Source organism: Moschus berezovskii, chromosome 20 (genome assembly GCF_049115385.1).
Source record: "Moschus berezovskii isolate FMDL1 chromosome 20, NW_MosBer_1.0, whole genome shotgun sequence".
NCBI classification, from domain to species: domain Eukaryota; kingdom Metazoa; phylum Chordata; class Mammalia; order Artiodactyla; family Moschidae; genus Moschus; species Moschus berezovskii.
In genome coordinates this window covers 19066934-19087750 of record NC_142479.1, presented here as the reverse complement: position 1 = coordinate 19087750, position 20817 = coordinate 19066934, and the positions used below count along the sequence as shown (strand labels likewise).

Sequence of the window (20817 nt, the reverse complement as noted above, 5' to 3'; positions counted from 1 at the left end):
CCAGTGTGTATGTTGGCTTACAGAAATAGCTGTAGGCATGGTTAACATCCTCATTATTCAGAAGAAGATACTGAGGTAGAGAGGTTAAGTGGTTTGTCTAAAATAAAAAACCAGTACCCAGAAGAACACATTTATTCACTGAACAAGTATTTATTGGGACACTACTATATGTTAGGTTCTGTGGTTACTGTGATGAGCAAATCATCCACTGCTTCTGTTTAGCTCTTTTATTAACAATCTGGAGCTCTCACTGATAAAAGCAGTAGCATTGAAACATATACATTCAGTTCAGTTCAGTTCGCTCAGTCGTGTCCGACTCTCCGCGACCCCGTGAATCACAGCACGCCAGGCCTCCTTGTCCATCACCAACTCCTGGAGTTCACTCAAACCCATGTCCACAGAGTCGGTGATGCCATCCAGCCATCTAATTCTCGGTCGTCCCCTTCTCCTCCCGCCCCCAACCCTTCCCAGCATCATACACATTGCCATATGTAAAATGACAGCTGGTGGGAAGTTGGTGTATAACACAGGGAGCTCAGTGACAACCTAGTGATGGATTATCTGGTGCTATCTGGGATAACCTAGAGGAGCAGAATGGGGCAGGGGGTGGGAGGGAGGCTCAAGAGGGAGGGGGGACATGTATACTTATGGCTGATCCATGTTGCTGTATGGCAGAAACCAACACAACATTATAAAGCAATTATCCTTCAATTTAAAAAAAAGTAGTAGATTTCCTGTAACAGTATTTGCAAACAGTGCTCCCTAAAGCTGACCTAGATGATCACTGATTTAATTCTTAAGTATAATTAATGAAGGGAAGATGAGGTTGTTGGGGTTGTCACCAAACTCTTGACAGACTTGTTACTGGGGATAAGAACAGTCTATCACTGCTCTTAGACATGGAAACCTGGGCAGATGGCCTGTGCCTGAGGCCCAGTGTGGCTCTGCCTGTGATCCTATAGGAGAAGTTGGGAATGAGCTGACTGATGCAAGCTTTCATGCCAGCTTCAGGCTTGTGCTGATAGTGGTTAGTCCTGCCAGGGCAAAGCAAAAGCATTTTCTTCTAACTTGAACATGAATTTGGCTGGTCATATCCTACTTGAAATGCTGCTGGGAGTTCTGATTAAAGGCAGTATACTGAACATATTCATGACATGCTGCTGCTGCTGCTAAGTCACTTCAGTCGTGTCCAACTCTGTGTGACCCCATAGACGGCAGCCCACCAAGGCTCCGCTGTCCCTGGGATTCTCCAGGCAAGAACACTGGATTGGGTTGCCATTTCCTTCTTCAATGCATAAAAATGAAAAGTGAAAGTGAAGTTGCTCAGTTGTGTCCGACTCTTAGCAACCCCGTGGACTGCAGCCTACCAGGCTCCCCCGTCCCTGGGATTTACCAGGCAAGAGTGCTGGAGTGGGGTGCCGTTGCCTTCTCCATCATCACATGCTACTCTCTTCCAAACCTTACTAAAAGCATAGTTGTTATTGTTGTTCAGTCATTCAGTCGTGTCTGACTTTTTGTGACCCCATGGACTGCAGAACACCAGGCTTCCCTGTCCTTCACCATCTCCTGGAGCTTGCTCAAACTCATGTCCATTGAGTCGGTGATGCCATCCAACCATTTCATTCTCTGTCGTCCCCTTCTCCTGCCTTCAATCTTTCCCAGCATCAGTGTCTTTTCTAATGAGTTAGCTCTTCACATCAGGTGGCCAAAGTACTGGAGCTTCAACTTCAGCATCAGTCCTTCCAATGAATATTCAGGGTTGATTTCCTTTAGGATCGACTGGTTCGATTTCCTTGCAGTCCAAGGGACTCTCAAGAGTCTTCTCTAAAACTACATTTCAAAAGCAGAAATTCTTCAGCACTCAGCCTTTTTTATCGTTCAACTCTCACATCCATAAATGACTACTGAAAAAACTAGATGGACTTTTGTCAGCAAAGTAATGTCTCTGCCTTTTAACATGCTGCCTAGGCTGGTCATAGCTTTTCTTCCAAGGAGCAAGCATCTTTTAATTTCATAGCTGCAGTCACCATCTGCAGTGATTTTGGAGCCCAAGAAAATAAAGTCTGTCACTGTTTCCATTGTTTCCCCATCTATTTGCCATGAAGTAATGGGACTGGATGCCATGATCTTCATTTTGTGAACGCTGAGTTTTAAACCAGCTTTTTCACTCTCCTCTTTCACCTTCATCAAGAGGCTCTTTAGTTCCACTTCGCTTTCTGCCATAAGGATGGGGTCATCTACTTATCTGAAATTATTGATATTTATCCTGGCAATCTTGATTCCAGCTTATGCTTCATCTAGCCCAGCATTTCACATGATGTACTCTGCATATAAGTTAAAGCAGGATGACAGTATACAGCCTTGACATACTCTTTCCCTAATTTGCAACCAGTCCAATGTTCCATGTCCAGTTCTAATTGTTGCTTCTTGACCTACATACAGGTTTCTCAGGAGGCAGGTAAGGTGGTCTGGTATTCCCATCTCTTTCAGAATTTTCCACAGTTTGTTGTGATCCACACAGTCAAAGGCTTTAGCAGAGTCAATGAAGCAGAAGTAGATGTTTCCCTGGAATTTTCTTGCTTTTTCATTGATACAACAGATGTTGGCAATTTGATCTCTGGTTCCTCTGCCTTTTCTAAATCCAGCTTGAACATCTGGAAGTTCTCGGTTCATGTACTGTTGAAGTCTGGCTTGGAGAATTTTGAGCATTACTTTGCTAGAGTGTGAGATGAGTGCAGTTGTGCGGTAGTCTGAACATTCCTTGACATTGCCTTTCTTTGGGATGAAAACTGAACTTTTCCAGTTGAAATAGATGTTTTTCTGGAATTCTCTTGCTTAAGATATTTAAAAATTTAAGAGATTTTAAAAGAGGAAGGGATGTAAATCTATGAAGACAAAGAGGTGGGAAAGGAGAAAAAAGCAAGTGAATTTTGGTAGCTAGGAAGCAGATGGACAGAGGGATTTAGTAGACTTGAGGAAGATGAATCCTCAGCCAACAGTGGAAAAAGTTGGAAAGTAACATGACTCACCCCATGGGCATCATACACTGCTGGAAGCGAATGATGAATGTGGAGCTAAAATGAGGAGGGTTTGTTGAAATCTCTTTAAAAAGTAGTTAGAGGTCTAGATAGCCTTCCTTATCCCTTCCCCATTCTAGATGAAAGACAGTAGCTTAATTTCAGGAAAGAATAAAAACAGAGATCTTTGGCATGAAAGACATGCTGTATGGTTATAAATGGAAGGAGGGAGTGATATGCACTCAAAACAAGTGGATTAAATGAAAGCTTCCTTACAGCATATTTCCCCACTGGACTCTGGGAACACTGGTACTCAGACTTCTATCCTCCAGGCAGAGCACTGGAAATACTGTCTGTGGAGACTCTGATTAGCATAAGAATACAGCTAAAGATTCTGACATTGGCTTTATTACTTTCCTAAAGATAAGGCTATGCCAGATTACCCTACAGTGGTCTGTTTAAGAGCCTGATCCTTGTGTTCAAAGCTTCTCAACAGCTATTGAGTTCTCCTCTCTTAAATCTGAGCACATACATGAGCATCACTGGGCAGTTTGGAAAGCAGGTAACAGAAAAAGCATGGGCCAAAAGCAAGCAGAAGAGCAGCACAGAGAGGAATCTATGTTGAAAAAAGAAAACATAAAATGCAAAAAAGCCAATCATTAATAGCCTGAGAGACAAGCAAAGACTTTGAATCCTTGTAAAAGAGATAAGCATCTGTATGAGAAAGATTCAGAGATCATCAGAGAGCATCAGAAACTAAAACTATGTTACTGAAGCCTGGAAAGCCAAGTAAAAAATAAAATTGGAAGAATCTGAAAGAAAGTGGGGCAAAGGAACATGAAAATGTAGGAGAGGAAAAAAAACAAAAACAAATGGGGCTGGTTTATGAGGTTCAGTATCTGAATTAAGGTTCTCATAGGAGAGAGCAGAAGAAAATGATGGGAAGAAATAATTCAAGAAATAATTTAAGAAAATATCCCATAATTGAAAGCTGTAAGTTTCCATATAGAAAGGACTTGCCAAATGTGCAGCACAGTAGACAAGAAAAGAACCACTCAGTGGGACACAGCAGTGAAATTTTAAAATAGTGAAATTATAAAGAAAGCTTAAAAACTTCCAGGGCAGGAAAAAGCAGCTTTCATGTAAAACTTCTGGAATCAGAATGGTGTCAGACTTTTTAGCGCTAAAGGCTTGAAAACGATGAATGTGAAGGAAAATTATTTCAGTTGATGATTCTGCTGCTGCTGCTGCTAAGTCGCTTCAGTCGTGTCCGACTCTGTGCGACCCCATAGACGGCAGCCCACCAGGCTCCCCGTCCCTGGGATTCTCTAGGCAAGAACACTGGAGTGGGCTGCCATTTCCTTCTCCATCCTTAAATAAATACTAAGTGCTGCACTCAATATGCCAGCAAATTTGGAAAACTCAGCAGTGGCCACAGGACTGGAAAAGATCAGTCTTCATTCCAATCCCAAAGAAAGGCAATGTCAAAGAATGCTCAAACTACCACACAATTGCACTCATCTCACACGCTAGTAAAGTCATGCTCAAAATTCTCCAAGCCAGGCTTCAGCAATATGTGAACCGTGGACTCCCAGATGTTCAAGCAGGTTTTAGAAAAGGCAGAGGCACCAGAGATCAAATTGCCAACATCCGCTGGATCATGGAGAAAGCAAGAGAGTTCCAGAAAAACATCTATTTCTGCTTCATTGACTATGCCAAAGCCTTTGACTGTGTGGATCACAATAAACTGTGGAACATTCTGAAAGACATGGGAATACCAGACCACCTGACCTGCCTCTTGAGAAACCTGTCTGCAGGTCAGGAAGCAACAGTCAGAACTGTACATGGAACAACAGACTGGTTCCAAATAGGAAAAGGAGTAAGTCGAGGCTGTATATTGTCACCTTGCTTATTTAACTTATATGCAGAGTACATCATGAGGAACTCTGGGCTGGAAGAAGCACAAGCTGGAATCAAGATTTCTGGGAGAAATATCACTAACCTCAGATATGCAGATGACACTACCCTTATGGCAGAAAGTGAAGAGGAACTCAAAAGCCTCTTGATGAAAGTGAAAGAGGAGAGTGAAAAGGTTTGCTTGAAGCTCAACATTCAGAAAACAAAGATCATGGCATCTAGTCCCATCACTTCAAGTGAAATAGATGGAAAAACAGTGGAAACAGTGTCAGACTTTATTTTTTTGGGCTCCAAAATCACTGCGGATGCTGATTGCAGCCATGAAATTAAAAGACACTTACTCCTTGGAAGGAAAGTTATGACCAACCTTGATAGTATATTAAAAAGCAGAGACATTACTTTGCCAACCAAGGTCTGTCTAGTCAAGGCTATGGTTTTTCCTGTGGTCATGTATGGATGTGAGAGTTGGACTGTGAAGAAAGCTGATCGCCGAAGAATTGATGCTTTTGAACTGTGGTGTTGGAGAAGACTCTTGAGAGTCCCTTGTACCGCAAGGAGATCCAACCAGTCCATTCTAAGGGAGATTGATCTTGGGTGTTCATTGGAAGGACTGATGCTAAAGCTGAAACTGCAATACTTTGGCCACCTCATGCGACGAGTTGACTCACTGGAAAAGACTCTGATGCTGGGAAAGGTTGGGGGCGGGAGGAGAAGGGGACGACGGAGCATGAGATGGCTGGATGGCATCATCGACTCTGTGGACATGAGTTTGAGTGACCTCCGGGAGTTGGTGATGGATAGGGAGGCCTGGCGTGCTGTGATTCATGGGGTCGCGGAGAGTCGGACATGACTGAGCGACTGAACTGAACTGAAAATAAATGTATCTCCAGACACTTAATGTATCAAAAAATTAGCTCCCAAGGATCCTAAGAGGAAGCTACTAGAGGAAAGGCTCCACCAATGACAGACAAACCCCCGAAAAAGGAAGAGATGGTAAACAGAGAACTCTAATGTTGGAGAGTGGCAAGAAGAATCCTCAATAACAGACACGGAGGCATCCAGTAACCAGTCTATATTGAAGCAGGTTAGAGGACTCTCTGAGAGGTTTCTTTAAGAAGATGCACTTGAAATAATACTTATGTATATGATTGTACTGAGAGAAAACTGATGGATCTGGAGAGTAGCTTGGGGATTAATTAATTATAACATGGAAAGATAAAAAACACGTAGTAGAAGTTGAGTATTATCTACAGGGGAAATAAAAGTTTATCTAGGAAAGGAAAATGATCATAAAATTTATATGATCATTATAACATTAGCAATAAATGTTGATCTTATTAAAATTACAGTATTAGGAGGATGCATGCATGCTTAGTCAGTCAGTCATGTCAAATCTTTGTAACCCCACGGACTATAGCCCACCAGGCTCCTTTGTCCATGGGATTCTCCAGGCAAGAATACTGGAGTGCATTGCCATTCTCTTCTCTGGGGGGTAAGGAGGATAAAGGGGTAGGAATTATATGTGCCTGTAAGAGAGTGGAGGGATAAAAAAGAAATAATCATTTTCCTTAGTGAAATAGTAACTATATTTTTTAAAAATCAGGAATTAGCAATATAACCCTGTTATTTAGAGATAGAGAAAAAAAAATCAAAATAATTGAGCCTTTAGGAAATAAAAAACAGATGATGGGAGAAATTGCTTTTTCTTTAATAATAAAGCTTTTCTTAATGCTTTACTTATTTTAAGTCATTCAGTTCTCAAATAGCTGACAGGTTTACATAATTCTTGTTTGCATTTTACAAGTGAGCAAAGTGAGGTATAGAGAAGGTGGGAATTTACTTAAGATCACACAGTTTTGTAAATGTTCAGCCTGTGTTTGAACCCACATAATCTGGCTTCAGAGTACACTCATATATAACTTAATTAAAAATGAAGACTAAACTAAAAAAAAATTAGGCTAAAAAAAAGAAAATGAGAAATGCTGCTACTAGTTGGGGAAGGAGCCCATGAAAATGTCAAATATTCCAGGTCTCCTCCAGTTTGGGCAAACAGTAGAATTACACTTCTTGGAGCTCTTGTGGTTGGGCTGGGGCCAAGTGACCAGTTTTGCCAATGGATTCTGAGTGTGAATGTTAGTCTTGTCCATATGAGACCTTCAAGTGTCTTTTTTCCCCTCATGGGTTCTGACAAATATTTCTAGAAAGAGTATCATGACGAGACTGATGGATCGCCAGCCCTCAGCTGACTGGTGACATATAGTAGTAGCACATGGGAGAAATAAATATTTTGCAGTTCATTTGGATACCGCAGCATGACATAGCCCATCTTGACTGATGAAAGTGACAGTGTTAGTCACCCAGTTGTGTCCAACCCTTTGCGATCCCAGGAACTGTAGCCCACCAGGCTCCTCTGTCTATGAAATTCTCCAGGCAAGAATGCTGGAGTGGGTAGCCATTCCCTTCTCCAGGGGATCTTCCTGACCCAGGGATCAAACCCAGGTCTTCTGCATTGCAGGCAGACTTTTTTTGTTTTTTCACTGTCTGAGCTACCAGACTGATATAAGATCTAAGCTCCCTTCTCTCCCAAGAACACTGTGGCTTCTATTCTGTTTTTGCTTAGTTCAGAATTCTGGAGCAATGGTTAATTTTCTGGACTCTGAATGCAGCTGGTCTTTAGCTTATAAATGCTTAGAGTATAGAGAGTTTATTTTATTCATACCAGTACATCTAGCACCTAACACGTAGTAGACAATGTTTCAGTTAATGTTTGCCAGTTGAAAAATTGGAAAATAATTGAAATTCACTCCTGTAGGGGACTGCTTTAGTGAACACAGTTGACTTCTTTATGTCAGGGCATTAACCTTGTGAACAATAAAGGCCATGCAAGACCTCCACTGAATTTCCATCTCTAAGGATGCGAATTAGCTGTGGCCAGTTCTTTAGCCAAAAATAAAGAAACTAATGTGGGTTTTGGTATCTTCTGTGTAGGGCTTTGATAGGAGAAGGAATGTTTTGTTATTAGTTCTGCATTTAGAATATGCTGTGTGTTTATTGAGTACTACAGGCTCATTACAATGGAGTCAGTGATTCCACTTTAATTCTAGGACATATAAAGTGCTGAGGATGGAGAGTGCTCCATTCTTCAATTGGAAGAACAATGGAAAAAGAATAAGCTAGAGTTTGCCAAGTGCCTACACTATGTCAGATGAGTTTAATCTATTATCTAATCTAACTCTTATAACAATCCTGAAAGATAGATGTTATTATGCTGACTTTTTTGATAGGTAAATTATGGCTCAGAGAGCTCAAATGCTTAAGTATGTGCTGCTGCTAAGTCACTTCAGTCGTGTCTGACTCTGTGTGACCCCATAGACGGAAGCCCACCAGGCTCCCCCGTCCCTGGGATTCTTCAGGCAAGAACACTGGAGTGGGTTGCCATTTCCTTCTCCAAGGTGTGAAAGTGAAAAGTGAAAGTGAAGTCGCTCAGTCGTGTCCGACCCATAGCGACCCCACGGACTGCAGCCTACGAGGCTCCTCCATCCATGGGATTTTCTAGGCAAGAGTACTGGAGTGGGGTGCCATTGCCTTCTCCGTAAGTATATGCAGTAAGTGGTAAAAATGGAATTTTAAATAATTGTTTTTTTCTAATTACGAAAGTTGTAAACCACATAGTATCAATGTACTTGAGTATTTTAAACAAAAGTTTTATAGTTTTCTGTATGCCATACCTAATTATCCTTCATTTATCCTTTTAGACTTAGAAAGATTTATGTTGTATCATGTTGGAAGATCATTTGTTTTATCCTGGAGTATGGCAGGTCAATGTTCCTCAAAGTTTGTGCCTTGGAACACTAATTCTGTGAAAAATGTTTTACAATGGCCAAATAAGTTTGGAAAACACTTGCTTAGCCAAATTCAAAATATCTTTTTATCAGAGTCTTTAACATTTAATGTCTGTTTTACATTTCCAATAAGGGGATATATAATGTAACAATTCCCACATTTACTTGACCAGAGACCCTCTTTCAGCTGAGCAAATTATGCAACCACTCTTCTTGGGAACACACTTTAGGTACTGTTTAAATATCCAGTGTTCATTTCAATATAAAAATACTCTTCTGTTTTGGGAATTCTACTTAATGCCCTACTTAAATCTTGCTTGATGCTATGTGTATATTTATATCCCTGTGGGGGAAAAAAAGGTACATGATAAAAGTTGAATGGCAACTGTAGAAATAACTGGACTGTCAAGACAATCATTTTCTGATTATTGGCCTGTAACCCAGTAGTATTGGAGAGAGCATCTAAATCCTCAGATAGTATGAAAAACAATCCCTCATTCCATGAGTAGTTTTAACTGCCCCCCTCTGATCTTTATCAGAAAACACAAAATGGCTTATGAATTGCAAAGAAAAATCTATCCAATTGCTTTACCATTTTTGCATGCCATGCAGGAGCCAAAGGACAGGGAAATGATGGACAGGCAGAAGAAGAGAAAGGAGCCTACGTAACGCCTGGCTTGGTTAAATGGGCCCTGGATAACTGAGAACTGAGGGCATTTTGGCCAGTGTGGAATGTTGAAAGCTCTTGTCTGGCTAAAGTTTTCCTAGAGATCCAAGAATGAAATTCCACTTGGGTTTCCTTCTCAAGCTTCCTCCATGCATATTCACATCTCCTAATGAACCAACCACTCATTAGAACATGATTTTTTTGCAAACGCTTGCCCTCATTTCTAGCTATAGCTGGCATTTCTTAACAGCTCTGTTGTCATAGCTATATAGCAATTGGGAACAACTTTTGCTAGTGCTTAATATGATTTCCTTATACCCAGTCAAAACCCGTTTAGCATTTCGTAGTTTCAACCATAGATTTCTAACATAGCTGGTTCAGCAGTGCCCTACTCTAGAGAGTACAATGCAGTTAGAGATCTGATGGGTGAAGGAGCATGGAAAATGAAAACCTTATGGAACTTTTAATTCTCCAAATAAAACTAAGCGCCTGCTCCACAAATCATTACACAGATCAGAAACCTGACCTTGTCCCACTTGAACAGCCCAAGTAGAAAATAATCTTTTTAAAGCTTCTCAGAGATTTTCTGGGTAGAGTTAGCTACGTCTCGAGAAGGTGTGCTCCACTTTCTCATGGGCAGTAGTACAGGGAAAGATTAAAATTCAGGGCGAGATTAAAAGCCAGTGCCCAGTCCTGATGTGAGAGTGGGAGACAAAACTGAGGAGTAACAAGAAGACTGGCCTGGAGACAGAAAACCCAGGTTGGTGTCTTGATTCTCTTCCTTGACCTTGTTCTGTTGCATTTTGACCTTGGTCAAGTCACTTAGCCTCAGTGATAATTTCCAAAATGAGGATGAAAAGAGATATTGAATGTGAAATTGCGTGTCAACTTTATGATAAATATACACAGAAGTTTGCTGATACAGTTGGTTGAGCTTCCACAGGAATGCTCAGAGAATTTTCGTTGCAGGTGAAGAGTCTGAGGGTGAACATCCCAAAGGCCCAGCACACTGAGAGGTTCTGTGGGGTGCGGTTTAAATAAAACTAGTGGCGGTTGCTCTTTTTCCTGTGCTTGTTTGCAAACTGTTCCTGTGGAGTGAGGGCGTGCAAGAAAGAGGAAGGGAAGGAAGGGAGAGTCTCTTCTCAAGGGTTAAAGCAAGATAGTGCTGTAAAGTGATTCCAGATGTACAAATATTAATATCTCTCTCCCTCCTTGATGAATGAGAAGGTATGACCCAGTTAGGAAGCTGCTAAAATTACCGGCGCCACCGAGACCTCAGTCGAGGGCCCGGAGGAGACTTTTATCCTTACCCCGGCAACTATAGCGCTGATGAAGGGCTCGGACCTGCTGCAGCAGACCTTCCAAAACTTCACTCTGTCCCTTGTGTCTGGGCGCTCTGTCGTCATAGTCTTTCCAGTCTGTTGAACAAAAGAAACAAACAGAGTGAAATTTTCAAGTAGGAGAGGCCTCTTCCCTGCCTTGCCCCGGGAGCTGAGTTTTACTTATACTGCCCACAGACTCTGTGGATGAGCACCCAGCACTCGCACAAGGAGCAGGAACTGCCAAGGGTTTGGAAGCTGCCATTGTTCGGACCCTGTACAAAACAGTAATTGTGGTTGGTGTCTTGTGTTGGGCTGTTTTAAGGAAAGAGAAAATGGTAATTGAAAGCCAAAAGAAAATAGAGGATTTGGGAGTCCAGTGTCCCCTCCCACAGCTCCTTACCCTCCTTTTCAGCATCCGTGTCCTAATCAGTTCCCCGTCACCTCTCCGTTCAGCACCCCAGGTCGCGACTGCATTTCCACAGACGGAAAGAAAGGGGTGGGAGGGTGCAGACTAGGTGAAATCCACAGTCCCAGTGCTTGTATTGTAGGTTTCACACTTTTGGCCAAATTGACATTTCTTTCCAAGGAAAGAGCCCATGTCAGACGCCAAGAAATGGAAATCTACATTTTAGCTCTAATGAATGTCTGCTTTGGTTAGCTGGCACAGCAACTCCTGCACATACTCTGAGCCACCAACCACCCTGTCTGCTCAATCTCTAAATATACAGTATTAGCTTACATGGCAAATTTAAATTGCAATACCCACTGAGATTTTTCTCCCCCTTCTATTTTCATTCCATTTGGCTATGATGATATCAAAAGTAATAATCCATATGGGACTAATGTCAAGATTATAATTCTTCTGTCTCTAACTCTAGTTTTTTTTCGTTTTGTTCCCAGCAGGTCAGTCATTTCAAAGTCCATCCCTTTCCTCCTCTAATCTCTTTTCCCCTGGCTTTTACTTTCTGGATCTTTCAAAAGCAACAACTTAAAGTGCTTCTTAGTTTAAATGTTTTCTCTAACATTGGTAGACATTCTTTTCAAGAAAAGCCAGTTAGTTCATGAATATATCTGAGGCTTAAGTTCTAATTGAACAAGTTTCAAATTCCCTCCACCTCGAGTTATTTTAAAATAGCGAGTCTCTCTTGTTCAGCCTCTAGTTAAGCTGATGCCATGACAGTTGAAAGCGAAGCAAGAGTGGCTCAGCCGTGTCTGACTCTTTGTGACCCCATGGACTATACAGTCCGTGGAATTCTCCAGGCCAGAATACTGGAGTGGTTAGCCTCTCCCTTCTCCAGTGGATCTTCCCCACCCAGGTATCTAACCAGGGTCTCCTGCATTGCAGGTGGATTCTTTACCAGCTGAGCTATGAGGGAAGGCCGCCATGACAGTTATGTTAGGTAAAAGCTTTCCAGGTTGGTCCATCCTAGGCCAAGGAGTTCAGCATAGTCAGAAAGGACTCAGGTTATGGAGTCAGGTAAGTCTGGTTTTAAGCCCTGACACTTCTGATTCCTAGTTTGGTGTCTGTAAGACAAGTTACACTGACAGCGACTTGTAGTATGAAAAAGGGGTATAGTATCTATCTGGTAGGATTTTTGTGAGGATTAAATGAGAGGTGTATTATATTGGATATTCAGCACAGTGTTAATGGCAAGCCTAATGTAAATAATAACTTAAAAAGAAGGGAGCTCACTGATGGAAGGTGAACTTCCTGAATGGTGTATATGGAAGCATCATTTCTTACCTTAGCAGATAATTTCCTTTGAAGAGGAAGGCCTCGGAGATTTTCTAATCCCTCTTCCTTCCTGTCTACCCACCACGTACCCATCTTCCCTTCACCTCTCGGAAAATAAAGGCCCAGAGAGAGCCATTCCAGTTCTAAATCATTCAGCTTGTTGGTGGCGCAGCCAGGACTGTAGCATAGTCTCATGACCCTCCATATAGCGCTCATTTCCTTATACTGTGGTGATGTTTTTGTTTTTGTTTTCTTTTGGGAAGGAGGGTGAGAGTTTGGTTGGAGTCTGTATGCTGTGGCTTAGTTGTGGTCAGCTCTGGAGACAGGGAATTGGCATAGGTGCTTTCTGTGGACGCTGTTCCTTGCTGGCAGAAACCAGGACTTAATTTCTCTTTGCCTCAGGGTTCTTCTCTGTAAAGTGAGCTTTTGAATCTCTCTTTTAGGTTATTTGTGGTTTCAGAGGAATAATGTAAGTAATGCACTGTTCTGGGCACATTGGAGATGCTCGTTAAATGTTGGTAAAGCATTGTGACTTGAAACATGATGGTGTTCATGTAGAATGGGCTAGGAAAGAGCTTTTACTGGGAAATTTAGAAATGTATGAGGAAACTAATTCCAAGTGGCCTTTGGACTCTCTATAGTGTCCCTGGTATCTGGACACAGTGAGAATAAACAATGCTGTCATGAATTCGCAGGGGCCGTTATGTGTCTGTTCTCTTAGGTGAATATATCTGAAGTGCTCAGATAAGATGAGCAGAGCTGTTTGCTTGCGTGAGACTCCTGGGTGGCTGAATTACTATATGACTCGGAACATACTCATACATTCTAATGAGTGTTAATACTGCCATCAATGCAGGGGGAGATGAATTAGACCTGGCTTTTTCAGCTGAGCCCTATTACATCAGAGGCAAACTTGAACTGATGACTTTATGATACGTTAGAAAATTGCTAATGTTAAATTGCAGCCTCAGTGAGCACTGGACACGATGCCAAGGTTTTTGGAAAGAATGAGTTTTTCTCATAGATGTTTGGAAGGTTCTGATGACTACATAAAATAGGAGACTTTAGGGATGAGAAAGAAAATTGAAAATATATTAAGAAATCAGGAACCTGACAGGAATAAACTTAGTGTGGTAGGAAAAGAGCAGATTGTGCCACATAATGCTGCTCACTGTTCTGGTAACGAGAACACTCCAACTGCAACACAACGCAGAGCTTACTTTCTCTGGCGATATCAGGGCTCTCCTGATCGTAACTCAGACAAGTCTGTCTGGGTCCTGCTCTCTTGGTACGTACCATGCCGTTTAACATCAGTCTATAAAAACACATTAAGGCCTTTTGTAAAAATATTTTAAAAAGCTTTATAGCTTACTGGAACGTATTACAAAATTTCCAATTACTCTGTCATGTTAGAATACATTGTCCTCTAGTAAATATCTGAATGCTGATATATGTTACATCACAATGTCATACTCTGTTTATAAATAGAACCAGAGTGTTTTTATATTGTTCTTTCCAAGTGACATGGCAAGTCTGCAGCGACTATAATGACATGTTTCGATTTCAGTTCTTTGCCAGATACCGCTACTAATCAAATGTGCTGTTTTAGAAAGTGTTGCCATTTGCTATGTTAATTACCAAGTAATAAGTAACTCTTCCCAGCCCTGGACAACTGTTCTTTTCATTCTGGAGCGAGCTCTTCACATGGGCTGTGAGGGAGAGTATCTGAATAGAATTTGAGGTTCACAGAGCCAGGACCCATCTGGCGTGTGTGAGTAAATGCACACTCTAAGTCAGAACTCGTGTGGGGTGTGCGTTTGGAGTGGGTTTCCCCTGACCGCCCCCTTTCAGCTGTACTGCTTTTTGCCTACTTTTTCTTTTTTTGCTTTTCTATTCCTTCTATCCTTCCATCTTCAAAAATATACATCCTTTCTCTCTGTCCCACCCTGGAATGAGATTGCTTCCATAAGTATCTTAGTATACTAGATAGTATAGTAGTGTCTAATCTTAATCTTGCAATATTCCCCACATGTGTTTCTGGCAAGTCTTCAGTAAGAAAGATGCCCAGGTAAGACTGGAATAGTTAAATCATCAAATGCTAGGGGACTCAGCAGATCTTAGAGATCTTTGGTATTTGTGGTCCAAGGCTCTGTATGACCCGGTTTAGCTATCTGAATGCACAGGAGGCAAGAATACACAGAAGAACTCTACAAAAAAGTTCTTAATGACCCGAATAGCCATGATGGTGTGGTCACTCACCTACAGCCAGACACCCTGGAGTGTGAAGTGGGCCTTCGGAAGCATTACTATGAGCAAAGCTAGTGGAGATGATGGGGAATTCCAGCTGAGCTATTTAAAATCCTAAAGGATGCTGCTGTGAAAATCCTGCACTCAATATGCCAGCAAATTTGGAAAACTCAGCAATGGCCACAGGACTGGAAAAGGTCAGTTTTCATTCCAGTCCCAAAGAAGGACAATGTCAAAGAATGTTCAGACTGCTGCACAGTTGCACTTATTTCACATGCTAGCAAGGTAATGCTCAAAATCCTTCAAGCTAGGCTTCAACAGTACGTGAACTGAGAACTTGCAGATGTACAAGCTGTGTTTAGAAAGGTCAGAGGAACCAGAAATCAAATTGCCAACATATATTGGATCGTAGAAAAAGCAAGAGAGTTCCAGAATAAACATCTACTCCTGCTTCACTGACTCTGCTAAAGCCTTTGCGTGGATCACAAAAACTGTGGAAAATCCTTGAAGAGAATTTGGTCTGGGAACACCAGACCATCTCACCTGCCTCCTGGGAAACCTGCATGCAGGTCAAGGAGCAGCAGTTAGAACCGGACATGGAACATTGGACTGGTTCAAAATTGGGGAAGGAGTATGTCAAGGCTGTATATTGTCACCTTGCTTATTTAACTTATATGTGGAGTACATCATGCGAGATGCTGGACTGGATGAATCACAAGCTGGAATCAAGATTGCTAGAAGAAATACCAATAACCTCAGAAATATCGATAATCACCCAATGGCAGAAAATGAAGAGGAACTAAAGAGCTTCTTGATGAAGGTGTAAGAGGAGAGTGAAAAAGCTGGCTTAAAACTCAACATTCGAAAAATAAGATCATGGCATCCGGTCCAATCTCTTCTTGCAAATAGATGGGGGAAAATGGAAATAGTGACAGACTTTATTTTCTTGGACTCCAAAATCACTGCAGACATTGACTGCAGCCATGAAATTAAAAGACGGTTGCTATAACAAGCCTAGATAGCGTATTGAAAAACAGAGACATCATTTTGCTGAAAAAGGTCTGTATAGTCAAAGCTATGGTTTTTCAATAGTCATACATGGATGTGAGAGTTGAACCATATAGAAGGCTGAGTGCTGAAGAATTGATGCTTTCTAACTGTGGTGTAGGAGAAGACTTTCGAGAGTTCCTTGGCCAACAAGGAGATCAAACCAGTGACTCCTAAAGAAAATCTACCCTGAAGATTCATTGGAAGGACTGATGCTGAAGCTGAAGCTCCAATAATTTGGTCACCTGATGTGAACAGTCAACTCACTGGAAAAGACCCTGCTGCTGGGAAAGGTTGAAGGCAGGAGGAGAAGGGGCAATAAGGATGAGATGGTTGGATGGCATCTTTGACGCAATGGACATGTGTTTGAGCAAACTCCAGGAGACAGTAAAGGACAGGGAAGCCTGGCACGCTGCAGTCTATGGGGTCATAAAGAGTCAGACATGACTGAGCGACTGAACAACAGCAATAATCCACCACAGGCAGTAGTTGGTATCGGGCTGGCTTTTAGTCTGATTGTCTGCCTGATAGCAGGGCGCTAGTTACTGCATGGAGTCGTGACTAGTTCAGACTTAATCTTGGCTCAGCCATGTACCAAAGTTGTGATCCTGGGCAAGGCAACATCTTCTCTCAATCCCAATTTCCTTATTAGTGGAGGAGGAGGAGAGCATGGTGGTTAAGATCAAGGGACGCAGGCTTTAGACTTGACTTCGCTGCTTGCTAATTTTGTGTTGTTGGGCTGTATGCGTGTGTGTTATGTACATCAGCCTTAACAGTTCCCTCATCAGTAAAATGGTAAAAATCACCTCGATGGGTTTGTTACGAAGATTGACTTAATCTGTATAAAATTCTTAGGTCAACATCCAGCGCACAAGCAGTTTTAGAATCGTCAGCTGTGGTGCTGATGGTGACGCAGAGGACAATGGCGATGCTTGTCCACAAGACGGGAACAGCTGCTCTTAGGGTTAAGTGGCGCACCGACTGTGAGAGCTCACAGGGTACTGCCTGCTTCACGGTTTCTCCCGGGTAAGCATCACTGCTGCTGCTGAGTTGCTTCAGTCGTGTCCGACTCTGTGTGACCCCATAGACGGCAGCCCACCAGGCTCCCCCGTCCCTGGGATTCTCCAGGCAAGAACACTGGAATGGGTTGTCATTTCCTTCTCCAATGTGTGAAAGTGAAAAGTGAAAGTGAAGTCGCTCAGTTGTGTCCAACCCTTAGCGACCCCACGGATTGCAGCCTACCAGGCATAAATGTATAAAAAGGAAACCAAAGAGCCCATAAACTTATAGCCTAAATATCCACGGTTAAATCTGAATAATCATATGCAGACACACCTACCTAATTGTGGTCAGTCTCACAGTTTAAATGAGAAAAAATTGTGAAATTTGTTTATATAAAACTTACACTATAAGAATGTCTTCTATACAATGTTGGTTTTTTAAAAACACCATTTTTAATGGTTGCATTTTGCTCTATAGTGGGGATCTCTATACATCATGTTTTATTTAACCACGAAGTTGATATTGGATATTTGTTCTCCCCATCACACATGATATTTCACAACATCAGTATATTGCTGCAGTGCCCATGTTTATTTATGATTGTATGTCTGCATCTGTTTCTTTAGGTTATGTTCTTAGATGTGTAATTATGGGATAGAAAGAAATGAATGTACTTATAGGAGGTGATATAATATAAATATTCTTTTCCACAAAGGATGGAGCAGTTTGCACTTTCACAAGAACATGTGATACCATTTTAAATGATCACATCAGTGAAGATTTTTTTTAATTAAAATATAATTCAGAGCAATAGATTTATTATACAGAAAAATCTATCATATTGTGGTATGTCTGGAGATATTTCTTCTTATTAAGTTTAAGGCAATGGCAAGCCACTCCAGTACTCTTGCCTAGAAAATCCCATGGACAGAGGAGCCTGGTGGGCTACAGTCCATGGGATTGCTACTAGTCGGACAAGACTGAGCGACTTCACTTTCACTTTTCACTTTCACACATTGGAGAAGGAAATGGCAACCCACTCCAGTGTTCTTGCCTGGAGAATCCCAGGGATGGCGGAGCCTGGTAGGCTGCCGTCTATAGGGTCGCACAGAGTCGGACACGACTGAAGTGACTTAGCAGCAGCAGCAGCAGCAGAGAATTACCAAATATACCACACATAAATTATTAATTTTAAACTAATTAGAAGGGGCTTTGCTGGGTTTTTCCGCCACCATTACAAATATTACAGATTTTGTTTGTGGCAGAGTGTAGCAGAGTGTCTGTTAATAAGAAAGCTTTCCTCCTGATGGAATGTAAGTAAGATTTGCTAGATTTTTGGTGAGGGAGGGGAGGTGAGAGCTAAAGTGGAGTGCATGTACTCGGGGCCAGCCAGTCCTAGTATAACATTTCAGTCCATCCGCACAAAAGCCCTGTGAAGGATATGATCCGACCCATTCTACAGATGTTGAATTGAGACTCAGAGAGTTTAAGTAAGAGTTTAAGTTTAAGGCCATGCAGCTAATAAAATGTATAATGGGTATCAAATTCACTTTTGCTGGTTCCAAATTCCCCCTTCTGTCATTCCACTGAGTTGCCTCCCAGGGAAACTTTTCTGCAGAGAAATCATTCATTATGTGGCCAGATGCTACTCTGAGGAGGTCTTGTTAGTCCAAAGCAGTGGGGAGAGGGAATGGGAGTGGCATCCCGAGGATGGAACTGGAGTTGGAGCCTGGCCAGGCTTGAGAGAATTCACAGCCACCACCTACTAGAAGGAGAAGCACATGCTGGCGTCGTGGTCTGAGCAGGTCCCCATCCTTTCATGTTATAAGCCGACACTTGAACAAAATACTGTTGGCCCTGCAAAGTATTGAAACAGAGAGAATGATGCACTGGGAGTTTCATTCAGTCAGTTTTACCCTGTGTCTGATGAACTCATTCATCCCATTACCCACACTTGACCTTTCTAGCTTTTCTTGACTTCTGTGTTTTTTACATGATAATAAACGTGTTTGGGATGCCCTCTTAATTTCTTTGTGCTTTCTTTTTTCCAAAATTGGAAAATCATAGCTGCTTTCCTGACCTCCCCTCAAATATTATACACCAATTTTTAAGTCATAGTTCTGTAGGGTTTACTAAAACCTGCACTTTGTCACCCTTTATCTGTTTTTCCTCCCTCGTGGCCTACGCTATCACTTTTCTAACTGATCATCTTGCTTTATAAAATTGACAAGTTATAATGAACACATTCTCCGATTAATAATTAAAGGTCTGATCCATTCTTTCAGTGGTTGCACAGTACTTCACTTTGGTTAAACACATTTATTTATTTACCCAATCCCTCATTGGTGGACAGATCGTTCCCACATTTTACGATACAATAAATATACTGTAATAAATATTCTTTACTCAATTATTTTTTAAAAATTAAATCTTTGATGTTACTTCCTTTTAAAAAACATTAAAACAATAGTTTATATCTTTAATGTCTTAAGATATCAAGAATTAAGGAGTTGTGGCTGTATGGAGGTTCCTCAAAAAAAAAAACAAAAAACGAACTTCCATATGATCCAGCAATTCCACATCCAGATATTTATCCAAAGAAAACAAAACACTGATTTCAAAAGATATGTTCATCTGAATGTTCATAGCAACGTTATTTACAATAACCAAGGTATGGAAGCAATCTGTGTCCATCGGCATATGAATGGATAAAGAAGATGTCACACACACACACACTCACACACACACACACACACACACACACACACACACACACACACAATGGACTCAGCCATAAGAGTGAAGTTTTGCCATTTGCAGCAACATGGATGGGCCCAGAGGGTGTTATGCTTAGTGAAATAAACCAGAAAAAGATAAATACTGTATGATATCATTTATATGTAGAGTCTAAAAAGTAAAACAAACTAGTGAATATAACAGAAAGGAAACAGACTCCCAGATATAGAGAACAATCGGCGGTTACCACTAGGGAGAGAGAGGAGGGAGGGGAGACAAAGGAGAAGAGAATTCAGAGGTACACACCACTTGGTAGAAAATAAAGAAGATACAGCAAATATGTAATGTATAACACAGGGAATATAGTTAGCATTTTATAACTTTAAATGATGTATAATCTATAAAAATATTGGATCACTACATTCTACACCTGAAACTAATAACATTGTAAATAAACTATTCTTCTATTTATTTATTTATTTTTGGCCATGCTCCCTGGCATGTGGGATCTTAGTTCCCCGGTCAGGATCCAACCTATGCCCTGTGCAGTTGCGGTGGAAGCTTGGAGTCTTAACCACTGGACCACCAGGGAAGTCTCATATGCTTCAGTTTTTTTAAAAAAATTAAGTGTTTTTTTGTTTGATTATAGTATTTTAAATGTTTTGTATGGTTTTATGTTTTTGCTTTGAGGAATTTTTTTTCCCCCAAAAGGGTATTTCAGAAGTCAGCACTTGCTAAAGTGTTGCTTGTAAAATCTGTAAAATAGTGTTTGAAGTTAAAAAAAAATTGCAATCTTTGTAGGGCATTTGCTAGGGGTTTAATAATAGTGGCCTTACTTATTATATACTTAATTTTTATAACATTAAAAATGGGTTTCTATGTACCTCAACGTTATGGAGATTCTGTAGAAGTGTAAATCTGCTTCGAGGCTTTTATGTGATTAGGATAGTGTCTGCATTAGTCTCATTGGACAGCCAAGTGGAAAAACTTAATCCCTATAAAAATTAGTTCAAATATTAGAGAATTCTCTGTGGAGAGTTTTCCATTTTTATCGCCGTATCACTTTTTCTTTTCAGCAATGGAAATTCCCCTGGGTTCTCTCTGGCCCTTTTCCATCACGTGAGCTATAGTGTTGGGAATCAGATGCTGATAGCATCTCTGGGGGCCACCCACTCAGGGGTTTGTTTGTTCTGCTAATCCATAGTTTTGGCCCCTGGTGTAGATGTGTAAGTAAGATGAAAAGTTCAGATTCTGTGATGATGACCCAACCACCAAGAATTCTATT

The 20817-nt window shown here is 41.3% G+C and overlaps 1 protein-coding gene across 1 annotated transcript in view; it reads right to left on the bottom strand.

Moving 5' to 3' along the window:
- Positions 1 to 20817, bottom strand: part of ANKFN1 (ankyrin repeat and fibronectin type III domain containing 1) — a 303707-nt gene that overhangs the window by 66016 nt on the left and 216874 nt on the right. Inside the window, exons 8-9 of the mRNA XM_055399005.2 lie at positions 18563 to 18653; positions 10754 to 10861 (exon numbers count right to left, since the gene is read on the bottom strand). Coding sequence (XP_055254980.2) covers positions 10754 to 10861; positions 18563 to 18653 — 199 coding nt within the window. The remainder of the gene's footprint in view (positions 1 to 10753; positions 10862 to 18562; positions 18654 to 20817) is intronic.